Below are 14,214 nucleotides of genomic sequence, written 5' to 3' on the forward strand. Positions count from 1 at the left end.
TTTTTTTTTTTTACAAAGGGCTTTGGGACCCTTTTTTATTAAAAAAAAAAAAGTTACTCTTCGCCGAAGCCCCGGCGAGCTACGGCCTGGCGAGCCAGTTGGCGCCGGTGGCGTCGCCCGAGGTCGGGCGACCCGGCAAGGGTCGCGCTACCAGGCAACCCTCGCTAGGGTTTGTCCGACCTCCGTCGACGAGGCCCGAGGGCCGGCCCTTCACCGTCTAGATCCGGTGTCGTCGGCCGCCCTCACCAGCCGGTTGCCCTTTCGCAAAGAAGATGAACAGTAACAACAAGGGTAAAATCAAAATATTAAAGAAGAAGTGAAGGTAGTTTGGGAAAAAAAATTAGTTTTAGCATTTGGCAAATGCTGAAAGCCCAAAGTTGGTCTGGACCATCTTTGAGCTTTGAGCATTCTCAAATGCTGGCTTTCAACTGAAAGTTCATCGGGAATGCTTGCCAAACGCGCTAACATTTCCCCGAGGGGGCTTTCGAGGCCGAAAGCCCTTGAGAATGCTAAACCAAACGGGGCTTAAGCAACATGAAAAGCTTGTTTGCAATTAACATATTTTCGGTATGAAAAATTATATTCTAATTTTTAGTAGTTTTAGGGTTACTTCTAACTCATGAAACTTACAAAAAAAACTTATTGTGAAATACTTAATTTGTATGGTATTAGCAAAAATGCTATGCAGTTACGTTGCGTGAAACGAGGAAAAGATTCTAATAGGAGAAAAGAAATTGTAATTTGATTTATTTAAAAAATTAAATATATTTATTGACGAGGAGACAGGTTACTTGCATTTAGAATTTATTTAAAGTTCCGTTTGTTTCGTGAGAAATTGATGATTTGAAAAATATTTTCTCTTAAAAATGATCGTTTATATCGTTTGAAATAATTAATCATTGGAAAATATGTTCATTACCGACATCAATTTATATCTACACATTTTTATTAATGATGAAAATATTTTTCATTTATTTATTTTTCAGGCGATACAAGTGATCTATTCTTGAAAAGTATTTTATCTTCCTTTTGTTTTGCAAAAAATGGATGATTTGGTTTTCCAAATAATGATAGCAAATATATTTACTTAATCTCATATGCTTTAAAAGTCATTGTTTGTATCGCTTGAAATAATATATATCTAAATATTTTTTTTTATTAATGATAAAAATACTTTCCGTTAGTCCACTTTTGTAAGAGTTTGGAGAAACTCATTAGATGACGTGGCAATTTTGTCCAATCTTCGAATTACTCTTTTTGCTTTTGCCATTATTAATGCCCAATCAATGTGTTTTATCTATTTATTTTTTTTCTTTTCTTTTATTGGTCACGCAGTCCCCGGACGCGCGAAAAGCAACGGCCACGATCGCGTCGCCATTGCCGAGAGCTCTGAGCTCATCTCTTTCCTTCCTTCCTTCCTTCCTTCCTTCGACAACGAAACTAACGAATTCCCGGCGGTTTCGTCCGATCGCCAAACACCGAATCGCGGCGGCAGGATGCTTCGCGCCCACGGTCTGGCTCGAGTCTCTCTCTGCGGCCTCTCTCCGGCAGGCCCGGCTCCCTCGGCGATCTCGATCTCCGGGACGAGGACGGGGACGAGGACGGCGGCGGGGCGTTGCGGCCTCAGATGGCGAGCAATGGGTGGCGCCGGCGCCTACACGACGTCGTGCGATAAGCAGCTCCTCTTCCGTCAGCTCTTCGAGGAGGAGTCGTCCACTTACACTTACCTGCTCGCCGACGTTTCTCACCCCGATAAGCCCGCCGTGGTTAGGGTTTCTCGCATCCCGTCATCGCATCACTACTTGGCTCTGTTGAATGCGATGGAAACTGCTCATTGGATTTGCATTGCATCGCATGCTTCGTTCTCGGACATTTCGATCGAATGGGTTGCAGAGTGTTATGTGAGAGTAACTCGATGGAGTTTTCGGATTAGTTTTAGCGTATATCTCTCCTGGACATTGGATTTACGGAGTCTGCAATGATTAGATTAGTGTGATGATGGGCGGAAATTCACCAGTTGCAGCTTTTTTTGTCTGAATGTCTCGCTAAAGTTGATGATCATTCTGTCTCCAAGGCCAAATTGGGTTCAGAATTGTTGTATGCAACTTTTTCTCGTTTCATCACCTGCTGTCATAGGCTTTTATGGGATACTTATCCAGAAGTAAAAGTTAGAAATGCCTTGGGCAGTGTCCAAAACATTTTAGTAGTCTCAATCACTCCTTAGCATACCGATGTCGTGATCCACTGATCACAAATCAACAGAAATGAAGTAAAGTTCAGTTATTAGCATATCAAACAAATGGAGTGAACTGTACCTAATCAATGTGCTTATGATCAGGTTTACTGCTTGGATAACCTAATGGTGAAGCTCTGGAGATTTGGTGCTTAAACGGGAACAAGGACATAGTGGAGTTAGCTAATATCTGCAGAAAGTCGCTTATAACTGTGAAGTTGATAGATGCGAGGCGGATCTTGCATTGGCAATATTTTGAACAAACTGTCGAGATGCCACCAAAATCATATTTCAATCTAATGTTGTATATAACTATACTCATCGTTTCTCCACCTTTAGCTTATGGAAGGGTAAGGGAACACCTTTTGAGCCACAACTAAAACTGTAGAAAATCACCCTTCTAGCGGTTCACCGTGATGTGAAGATGGACGAGTATATCAGGTTATTTAGGAGGATAATTTGTCCAGGATTGGAGGACCGAGAGGACCTTAAAGAGATCATAACTAGTTTTTTAATATATAATCTGTCAGGAGGCAAGTTAATCCGAATAGCCTACTCGATATCTTCATGTATTCTTTTGTGTTACCTTTGATTTAACTGTGCTGTTAATCTATGATCTTTATCCTGAGGCATGTCTAACCACAGCCGGTGTGGCTATGGAGATGTATCCTGAAATGTATATGTCTTACTTGCAGTTAATTGACCCAGTTGATAAGACGGTTGACAGGGACCTCTCTTTAGTGGAAGAGCTTGGGTTGAAGCTGATATATGCAATGAACACGCATGTACACGCTGATCATGTAACTGGGACTGGTTTGATAAAGGTAGGGCGCTCATCTCCTGTGTCGATCTGTCTCATGTGCTGAATCTACTTACTTGCTACCACACAGTAGTACCTCTTGATCCGGCTTATAATCCTTATATGGCAGCATGCATCAATTGTGCCCCTTGCTTATAACTTTCTCAAGTAGATAGTTACTCTCTCTTGCAGGGGAAAGTCCCTGGAGTAAAATCTGTCATTTCGAAGGCGAGCAATGCAAGAGCTGACTGTCTTATAAAATCAGGAGAGAAGATTCATTTTGGCAATCTATTCCTTGAGGTATCACGACCTGAACTTTTATACTTTTTATGTCACTAATAAGACAATGGATTTTGGTACTATATCCAGTTATTGAATGGGAGAATGGGGATTCTTGTGAAATGAGCTAACTACATAGATGTGCTTTTGGCATAATGCGCAAATAACTGCAAATTCACACTGGGTGATAATTAGCTAACATGAGAAACGCTCCAACCTAAAAAATCCAAAGGCACTATTTGCTCTTGCATTTGGGCATTGGATTATGCTGTGAATTCTAATATTTGTTCTGCAATACGAAATATCAAAGGGACTGCATTGAAGTGATTAACACTTTTAAAACTATGCAGTCAATGCTGCAAGTTGCATATCCTGCCATTAAGTGGCAGCAGTCACTCCCTCTGTCATGAGAATGGACATTGACCTGGATTTGCATGTATGTTCATATATTAAATCAAGTACCTTCTTTTATTTGTTCTTCACTCATGTACTTAAGTCATATGACATTTCATTATATTCTTCCTATGGCAGGTCAGGGCTACACCAGGACATACGCAAGGATGTGTTACATATGTTACAGGACACGGACCTGGTCAACCCCAACCAAGGATGGCTTTCACTGGAGATGCCTTGCTAATTCGTGGGTGTGGGCGGACTGATTTTCAGGTATAATTTCTTGCAAAATACCCCATACTTTGTAAGAGTGCAAAAGTGAAGCTGTTATTATCTTTGTCAATCAACGCAAGAATCAGAAACCCTTTTATGCAAGGGAATGGTTATATTTTGTGTTTTATAAAATGGAACCTCCATACTTAAGTCTGAAGCTCGATATTAGAATCTTGACGTGTGCTTGCAGGGTGGAAGTTCACTTCAATTGTACCAGTCGGTGCATTCACAGGTAGGGAAATTGGACAAATGAATGTCCTTTACTGGAAAGCAGTTACTTCTTCTTTGATGCTTAACTCTCTCTCTCTCTCTCTCTCTCTCTCTCTCTCTCTCTCTCAGATTTTCACATTACCCAAGGATACATTGGTCTATCCTGCTCATGACTACAAGGGATTCACTGTATGAACAATCTGATCCTTAGCTCCATAGTGTCAAATTGTTGCAAAATCACAGACACACTCTCAGAAAGTCCCTTTTTCGTAATTCAGGTCAGCTCTGTGGGGGAGGAACTTCTCTACAATCCCAGGCTTTCGAAAGATGAGGTGCAATTTTCACCTTCACATACTTTTCCATCACATTAGATGTCACCAGCGACTTAGTTATCTGCAGATGCATTATAATTGTCTCTTTTCATAGAAACAAGGGCTTGGCCAGCGGGGGTCCACCCTTACCGAGATTAAGATCCCCATCTTATCAATGAGGGAATAAATAAACGGACAATTTTCTCTTTCCATGCCTTGAACGATTCTCCTTTTTGACCTACTCATATAACTTTGAACTCATACTAAATTAAATCCACAGATGAAACAAGCAAACTGAGAGAAACTATATGCTAATTTATTTCTGGCCCTTCAGAAAGCAAGTTCATGATAGATTTTATTAATTTGCTTAATAGAGATATATGACTTGTATCGGTTAAGTCAATTTGCTTCTGCGGATAGGAACATTTGCTTGGTTTTGATCTCATGTTTTGATATGTTTATTTTGTCATCATCGTGACATACATAACCTCTCTCTCTCTCTAACTATGACACATTTTTTTCTTCATATTGCAGAAAACTTTCAAGAGTATTATGGAAAGTAAGTAACCACCTCTGGAATTGGAACTATCAACATTCGGATGTTACTTTAGGTTGAAGGCTGCCTGTCAATACTTCATATGATAATGAAGTGGCCTTTGATAATATCTGCTGCAGATCTAAATCTCTCGTACCCCAAGATGATTGATGTGGCTGTTCCTGCAAACATGGTCTGTGGGTTTCAAGACCTGTCTGCAAAGCCAGCTGAGGCTGCATCAAACTAGGCAAAGTCAGGTAATAGGCTGATAAAGATCTATCCTATGTAAGCAGTGATTTTCAAAGGTGATGTAGTTTGTTTGTTTACATATTTACTGTTTACAGTACTTAAACTTAATGCCGAAGAAACATTCTTTACCTTCCATGCAGTCCAGGGACATGTTCAGTGCACTGAGATTTTCCTCGTACCCTTGCAGGGAAAAAAACTCAGTTTCACGGTTATACGCAGGCTAAATGTCAGATTACCACTAATTTTATTGTTGCAAAAAGTAGTGGCTGCCGTCATGCCCCACTAGTCCATCCACAATGGATCTCCTCTCGGACACTCAGATCAAGATATGGATGCTCCAAGATCTGTGTATTTCTAGCTTATTACTGTTTGCCTTGACTCTTACCTGGTACATCTGTGTATCTATAACATAAACATGACGAAATAACAGGTACTCACTGCTCAAGGTTATAATTGCTTCAAGTTTACATAATTTTCTCATGGAGTGTGGATCCAGAGTCAACCCTCACTATAGTGTTAAAACTAAATGCAGAGTTCTCTTTTCGCAGAACAAAGTCTATGCACCTCGGTGCGTGGAGTTTTGTTGTTTATATATATGAATGTCACTGGGTGTTTAGCTAACAAATCAAGAGACACAAGGGATTTCTCCCATTATAACATGTTGCAAGGCTTCAGTTAGAGCTTTCCAAATTCAAGCTATTACGCTCCACAACTTTGAAGTGTCATCACTTAACATGGACAAAATTTCTAGTAGGCAGTGTTAGAAATATGCACACTCCCACCTCAACCATCTCAAAAACCACAGTCGAGTCGAGCTGGTTCATTCATTGTGCGAGAAAATTCAACATCGAAACCCTAAAACTGAAATATATTGCATGTTGAGCAAGGAGATCTTTTATGGTCCAAAGCAAAACTCCAGGAGGCTCGAGTGTGGAAAGGACAAATACCCTTTTTTTTGAATGTGTCAATCAAGACAATCCTCGCTTTAGCACGTTAAGAGCGTGAATGGGGTGGGGGCTCTTTTGTCAGCACAGAAGGTGTGAATGCGGCTGATGCAGGTGAGCTCCATTTTCAAACCTTATGCACAATGACGCCACTGCTTCTTGTCACCAAACACAACAATCCTTGTTTAGATCTGTTAATTAATCAACTCTGTACAGCGTTAAGTGTCAATGCGACTGTTGATGACCGTCACCATCCAATCCCATCCTTATGCCAAGCAGCAGCATCGTGGTCGTTGCGATCTGTTTAGGATGTTCGGTAGCTCCTTCGCAAAGTTGAAATCAACCCTTCTAACTTCCATATTTTTTTCGATGAAAATGGTGTCTCATCTGTTAAGCATCTCAGTGTATGTGAAACAAGAAGGAACTTCTAAACACTAAAAGTTCAAACCTACTCCTGGCGGACTCTTGACCAGTGAGAACAAAAAGTTGACCTCGATTTGGGCGGTGGTCAGGTGTCCAATCTCTTTGCTCGTAGCACTTTCGTCGCTTGCATATCATATGGAAGAAAAACAAAGTACAAAGGCGCCCAACTAATTTGGCATTTTCCTCTCTTATATCTGTTCACACCAGTCGTATCTGAGACTTTGCAAACTTTTTCGAGACTTTAGTTTCGATTGCAGTTAGTCCTCTCCTTGTATCGGTATATCTACTTTCAGTAAACTATATAGTTTATACGTATGGAGAGGTGTTCATTTCCCGTCTCGCTTTGCCGCCGCGATCCCTCATCTCCCGGCCTTAGCATTCTCGATAACAAAAATCTTCTAACCGATCGTCGGAATGAAACCGTAACACGATCTCTTGCTATAAGAGCAATTCATTGATCACGGCACTTGTTCAAATGCCAAGGTATCCAAACAAAATAGGTCTCGGTACCTGTCAATCGGTGAAAGACGTGGACATAGGAGAGGGCCCTTAGGAATTGTCTTGTATATGCGACCGGAAACAAATATGAACCTAAGTGGAAGATTCTTCCATAATTGAACCGACGATACGATAGTTAATAAGATGAGACTTTCCTAGCAGTTCACCAGCTGACCCCAGAAGTCGGTACGAAACTCATAGATCCACATCCAGATTTGGTTCCCTCCTGACTTGGGTCATTCTTCTTTTGCAATCTTTGATGAGGTGTACTGCCTGTGATGCAGAAGATGAAAATTTCCAATCCTCAAACCCGAAAAAGTGGGGGAGAAAGTCGACGCGAAGTCAACGGGTCATGAGACAAAACTGCAGAGCAGCGACCACGTAAGGCGTTGCCCGAGGAGTCTTGAAAATGAAAGTCCACGACAACCTCTCTGTCTTTTTTTTCCTTGTCTTTTTGGCTTTTGCTTGTGCTGTTGCTTTTGCCTTTTTCAGTCGTCTCGTCTTGTTTCATTCAAAGCAGCTCGTTCCTTTCACCATGCCCTTCAATCTGTAGAAATTTCTGCCTCGACCCACTCGAGAAGAGGCGGACCACCATGAACCGCAAAGCTTGCTTCTTTCTGGCAATTGCTGTAGTCGTCGCTTTCTTCTTCATCAACGTTGCCATAGTCGTGAACCGCTTCGATGCCTCGAATTCAAACGGCATCGGGTTGTTACGCGACACGAGGTTCAGCTCTGTTCCCTCTTCAGGAAGCACTCCCGGTAGCATCGTGTCCCCATCATCACAAGCCAAACAAGAGGGACGTGATCATCTTGGTCATGGTGATGGTGATTTTACTTATGCCGATGAAGGAGAAGCGGCGAAGCTTCGAGTCCCCCGCCGACCAACTAGTGGCGGGACCAAGCCCGAAGGATCCTTCGCAGCCAAGGATTCGGCCCGAGCTCGGACCAATAATGGGAAGATGACAGAGATCAGACACCGAAACCCCATTTCAAGTCTCAGCAAGGGCAAGGATAGGCTGAAGCTGCATTTGAAGCCGATCAATGCTTCACCTTCACGGGAATCCGAGGCAGACGGGCTTTCGGGCACCCTCATGGCTACACTGAGATATGGAGTGATTCCGGGCTTGGAATTGTACTTTATCGATGTATACATAGGTACGCCTCCTCAGCATCTCCCTCTGATACTTGATACTGGTAGTGACCTCAGTTGGATCCAATGTGCTACTTGTCCTGATTGCTTCGAGCAAAGCGGACCCTACTACGATCCCGAGGACTCCACTTCTTATCGAGAGATAAGCTGCCGCGACAGTAGGTGTCTCCAGGTCCCGCACCCGGATCCTCTGCAGCGTTGCGAGTCTGAAAACCAAACCTGTCCTTATTTCTATCCCTATGGAGACGGCTCGAACACGACCGGCAATTTCTCGCTTGAAACATTCACGGTCAATCTCACAGCACGCACCGGTGACTCCGAATTTGCAAGGGTGGAGGTGATGTTTGGCTGCGGTTGTTGGAACGGAGGCTTTTCTTCTGGGGCTTCAGGGATGCTGGGACTAGGTAGAGGGTCTCTGTCTTTGGCCTCTCAGTTTCAATCTCTGAATGGCCAGTCTTTCTCTTACTGTCTCGTGAACAGATACAGCAATCCTAATGCGAGCAGCAGATTGGTTTTCGGCGAAGCCGACGAGCTTTCAAGCCGCCCCGATTGGAATTTCACTTCCTTTCTCGGAGCACAAGAAAGCCCAGACAACACATTTTACTATGTCAAGATAAAATCGATCATGGTCGGAGGAGAGATTCTTGACATACCCCAGGAGACATGGGAAGTGTCGCCGGACGGGCATGGCGGGACGATCATAGATTCGGGAGCTTCGCTTAGTTATTTTGTCGGGCCTGCTTACAGGGCCATCCTGGAAGCATTCGAGAGGAAGGTGAAGGCATACCCAATGGTGGAGGACGGGCAGTTTTATCCATGTTACAATGTGTCCGCCGTGTCAAAGCCCGAGATGCCCGGGTTCCGAATCGAATTCGTGGACGGGGCAGCATGGGATTTCCCGGTCGAGAATTACTTCATCCCGATCGCGCCGGACGGGATCGCGTGTTTGGCGATGAGGGAGAATAAGTTCCCGGGGTATTCGGTAATCGGAAACTATCTGCAGCAGGATTTTCACATGTGGTTTGATATGAAGAAGTCTAGGCTGGGGTATGCACCCTGCAGCACCCATGAGATGTGCTGATGTTTGACACTTTCTGTTGAGGTTGGACAGGAAAATCTGGAAGCACCGTTCTTTTCTTGCTCCTTTCTTCTCTTCGCTTTGCCCCCTTGTTCTGATTCACATTGCAAACAAGCGAAATAATTATAGATCATTCTTTTAAAATTGTCTCTTCCAGTCCTTGGTAATATATGTATATGTATATGTGCGCGTGTGTGTTGGTGCAAGCAATGCCTATCCAAACCTGACAGCTGGAGACAGAAACAAAAGAGTCGCTTGTTGGCCGCACCTAGTACAAAAATTGATATGACAAGCGACCACTACCACTAGCCTTTGCCCCAATTGGAAGCTGGTACTGTGGGAGAAAAGAAGTAGTCAATGGACAGACCCCCCTCGTTCGTTAGTTCTAAGGAAAAGGATATGATCCCGCTGCGAAATGTCCGGATTGAGTCGTTTAGTTGCAATTTGATTGAAATTGCCGAGCTCGTTATTACAATCTCATCTATCGAGCTGCTAACAGTCAGGAAATCTTGACGCACAAGATATATTACGACTAAAACTATATCGATTTTGACTTTCAGAAGTTCACTCACGTGACGTACGTCGAACTCGCAAGATCACCACGGGACCACGACGTGGATCGAACTCATTTCTAAACTCGCCCTGTCAGAACTTTGTGTGCTAATAATTGGAAACGAAAATCTTAGATACCCGTGAATTGAAATAACGGGATTTTCAAGATTGGTAAATCACGGGCATGTAGAATCTCTACGTCCGATCATCATTTACGTTGCTTCCATTGTACTTCCTCAATTTTCTACTAGTGAATGTCAACGAAAACCTTCCGTCTGATTCTAACATTACTGCGTCGCCCATCAACCAAACCCTTTTGTTGTTGACACCTTCTTCTCCTTCCCCGATGTCGCAATCGCTCGAAGGTAGACCGAGTATATTTCCTACAAAGAAACTTTCTTCTGTCAAACGATTCCGATACATCGACGACCAAATTAGGATGGGATACGTGGAAAGTGGTACCGTCACGCAACACAAAACTCATTTGCTAAGTACATCGCATGTATCACGAAAAATGAATGATTTGAAAAATATTATTTCCCTAAAAGTAATTGCTTATATTACTCAAACAAATTAATCAATGAAAATACTTTCGTTATTGATAACAATTGGACTTCATTTGTTTCGCAAAAAATAAATGATTTAAAAAATATTTTCGAAAAATTGATCGTTTGCATAGCTCGATAATGAAAATTATTTTTATTACCGACAATAATCTATGTTTAAATATATTTGTGGATGGTAAATGTATTTTTTGTTCGTTCGTTTTTATAAGCGATACAAGTGATCATATTTAGGACAACATGAATGTTTAAATATTTTCATGGACGATGAAAATATGTTTTAATTAATCATTTTTAACAAACAAAATAAGCAAATCATTTTTTATAAAATATTTTACGACTCATTTATTTTCCGCAAAACAAAAGAATCCTAAAATTATATAAAAAAAAATTTTGGGGTCCCAGGTCTAAGTTTTGGGATTAGACAATAAGAGAGTTTCTTTTCTCATCAAATTATTGAGAACCTATAGTACCATCTTCACAGCACTAATATTAAACTGTTAATCCGTGTATTAATGAAATACAACTGTTATTTCTGCGAGTGATGCTAAATCTAGTGACGACCTTTTGATTGATTGGACCGTCCCTCCTTTTGGTTGGATGAAGATCAATACCGACTGACCACTAAAGGCAACCCCGCGTCCAGCTTCAATAGATGGTTTTCTTCGTAGTGAATCGGGCAATTGGCTTGGTGGGTTCGTGCAAATTGCGGGAGCGTTCTTCGCTCGAAACAGAACCGTGGTGGGGGCATGTATCCACCATTTCACTGGACATTCGCAAACTTATTGTGGAGGGAGGACTCGCGAGCGGCTATTTACCCTTCTTCAGAAATCGACTCCCTCCCTCTCTCGATTCTAATGGCATTCTCCTTTTCTCGATTGGGAAAATGTTTAGAGTATTCTCGTACGCTTTCACTCGAGGAAACTCATGTGCAGATCGATTAGCAGATCGGGCACTTCAATCATCTGATGTGAATGATTAGCAGTGTTCACTTCCTTTTGTTAAGTTTTGTCAGGATAGCGGTCATGGATTCTCAGATCAATTTACATCATTACTGGGCTTGCAGTTCGTGGGCCTTGTGCGGGCCCAGTAGAGCGCTTTCGCGTTAGGGTTTTCTCCCGTCCCGCCGATTCTTATATCCTCCTCCTTCCTCGATCGAGCGAGGGATTTCTCGGAGCAGCCGAACGAGCTCGCAGTCGCCGCGCTCGTCCTCCTCCGCCGTGACGTCCGACGATGGTGACTTTCAGGGTTGGTTTCCCGGTCCTTGAACTCCGTGGTTCGGCTAGATCATAGCTTGTTGATGATCATGCGTTTCCCGGGCTTATTGTTTCTCTTGGTGTTGCGGGGATTTTGGTTTGCGAACTGCTTGTGCATTTGGTAGTTTGCTAAAGATGATTGCTTTTGTTGTTTAACGTTGTCTTCGGGTGAACGTGGGCGCAGTTTCACCAGTACCAGGTGGTGGGGAGGGCTCTGCCGACCGAATCGGATGACCATCCGAAGATCTACAGGATGAAGCTGTGGGCCACCAATGAAGTCCGCGCCAAATCGAAGTTCTGGTAAGTCTCGTTCTTGATGTCGTTGCTTGATTTGAGTTTTGTTCCATTTTTCTGAGGGAAGAGAGTAGGCAAAGTATGCTTTCCGAGCACCTTGTTAAGTGCTTGATTGTGGCGGCGGAGGCTGTTTGATCGGGTTGCATTACGCCGAAAGAGGCGATTTTTGAACTGTTCAACTTTTATTCTTGGGTTTTGTTGCTGATTGATTCAGAAAAAAAAGGAACTTTGATCCAATGATTTTTGGGCGATCTCTTGACTTCTTTTTGGGGTTCAATCAGGTATTTCTTGAGGAAGCTTAAGAAGGTCAAGAAGAGCAATGGACAGGTCCTGGCCATCAACGAGGTACTGGTCATGATTTTCCCACATTTTTCATGCCAGAAGAGATTAGTTGCTGGTTAGAGTAATTCGTTTTTCAAATGTATTTTTGCTTTGAAGCCTAAGCTCATTGTTGGCTTTAGCTTCAATGCATGTTTGTTTTGAAAATGACTTTACCTTTTTGGTATCTGCATTTGCTTAAGTCTAAGTTAGTCTGTAACCTTCTTAGCCAAAAAAAAAAAAAAGTTAGTCTGTAACCTTTTTTAAGTGGATGCTGGACTGTCATTTGGATCGCAAAATTCACAAAGTTCACATAACCTTAGGAGAGTGCTGACCATTTTGGCAACGAGGGTTGAATTCTATCACCTTCGTCTCACCAAGGTGATGAGAATGTGTTAGTTATCAGTATGATAATTTCACATTTGTTTTCTTCATTAGGTTAGGATTTACTTTGCCTCAGGTCTGTGAAGAAGAGGCTGTTCTTTGGGTTAGCTAAGTTCGCTTGATCTGAAGATGGTAGCTTAATTGGAGTGAAAAGCTTTATTTGCAGCTTCACAAACGTTCTTCCTTTTTGTGCTTTTTGAAAATAAATCATATGGTTACATCATCCAAGATTAATCATGCCAATGCTTTTCTGAAGCACTTCAGATGACCATTGACAATTTTTATGTACATCCGAGTTCATGACTAAGTTTTGAGTCTAGAAGAGTCTAGCATAGCATCAAGCATAATGCATTTCTGGTTGGACTCATGGTCTATCTTAGCATATCACTTTCCTGCAATTTTGTCTCAGACTACTGGTTAGCATGTGCATACCATTTTTGGTCAATGGATGTTGGTTTTTTTTTTTTTTCCTGAATACCTCTATTCATATTCGTTCTGTTCCTGAGCTCTGTTTGGTACTTTTTATTTTTGGGAGAAGAGCTTCATGCCATGCATTTATGTTGTGATAATTGCATTCACAGATATTTGAGAAGAATCCCACAAAGATCAACAATTATGGTATCTGGCTGCGATATCAGAGCCGTACTGGGTATCATAACATGTACAAGGAATACCGGGACACAACTCTGAACGGGGCAGTGGAGCAAATGTACAATGAAATGGCATCTCGCCACAGAGTGAGGTTTCCATGCATCCAAATTATTAAGACAGCTACTGTTCCAGCAAAGTTGTGCAAGAGAGAGAGCACGAAGCAGTTCCACAACTCCAAGATCAAATTCCCCTTGGTGTTCAAGAAGGTTAGGCCTCCAACGAGGAAGCTGAAGACCACCTACAAGGCCTCTAGGCCCAACCTATTTATGTAACTCTTTTATCTCGCACTGCGCCTTTCGGAGCTATGCAGTTAGCAGGTATTGATTTCTGAAGAAGCAAGATAAGATATTTCGTGGTTTTTGGCTGATGGGTGACTTTCTGTAGCCGTCAAATTTTGAGTATTGTTTGGCAAATTTGTATGGATTCTTCAGACATTTTCCCATAGTTACCTTCTACCGAAATTTTCATGTCAACGTGTGTGCATCAGAAGATGTATATCTCAAGTAAGCCTCTAGAGGGGTAGTTGTATCCAGAGAGATTCACATTTCATTCGCTTAAGGGATAATACTTGGCAATAATCTATGATGGGGGAGTGCAGACCTCATGTAAGGTGGCATGTAGTAGCATCCAAGATCTAGAGGTCGGTACAGCTTCAACCCATCAAATTGACTAAATGGTCTCTCGTTAATTTGGTTATCATTGACCATTTCTGCTAGTTGTGGAATTGTATGGAAGTGCAGGACCTCGCCTTTTCCCTAGTGGATAGAGTTATTCACCGAACCGTGCCCTAACTTGCACCTATCCATGGGAATGGTAGCGCA

General features: G+C 42.4%; 2 protein-coding genes across 2 annotated transcripts; both read left to right on the forward strand.

Moving 5' to 3' along the window:
* Nucleotides 1–1,386: 1,386 nt before the first annotated feature.
* On the forward strand, nt 1,387–5,762 carry LOC115682822 (persulfide dioxygenase ETHE1 homolog, mitochondrial-like). Its single transcript, XM_056321522.1, has 10 exons — nt 1,387–1,766; nt 2,929–3,057; nt 3,225–3,332; nt 3,843–3,977; nt 4,168–4,209; nt 4,317–4,376; nt 4,466–4,519; nt 5,033–5,057; nt 5,174–5,290; nt 5,470–5,762. Exons 1-9 carry the CDS (start codon nt 1,497–1,499, stop codon nt 5,278–5,280), a joined length of 930 nt encoding a protein of 309 aa, XP_056177497.1. The 5' UTR covers nt 1,387–1,496; the 3' UTR covers nt 5,281–5,290; nt 5,470–5,762.
* Nucleotides 5,763–7,484: 1,722 nt separating this feature from the next.
* LOC115682789 (uncharacterized) lies at nt 7,485–13,866 on the forward strand. The gene is given in 6 exon segments (XM_030607126.2): nt 7,485–7,528; nt 7,668–9,371; nt 11,528–11,738; nt 11,931–12,046; nt 12,322–12,385; nt 13,324–13,866. Coding segments are annotated over 6 exon segments (2,466 nt in total). The 5' UTR covers nt 7,485–7,499; the 3' UTR covers nt 13,666–13,866.
* Nucleotides 13,867–14,214: the final 348 nt, after the last annotated feature.

The sequence above is a fragment of the Syzygium oleosum genome, unplaced genomic scaffold (assembly GCF_021117445.2).
Source record: "Syzygium oleosum isolate NSW1041296 unplaced genomic scaffold, Sole_v2.1 Sole_v2.23, whole genome shotgun sequence".
Taxonomy (NCBI): Eukaryota; Viridiplantae; Streptophyta; class Magnoliopsida; order Myrtales; family Myrtaceae; genus Syzygium; species Syzygium oleosum.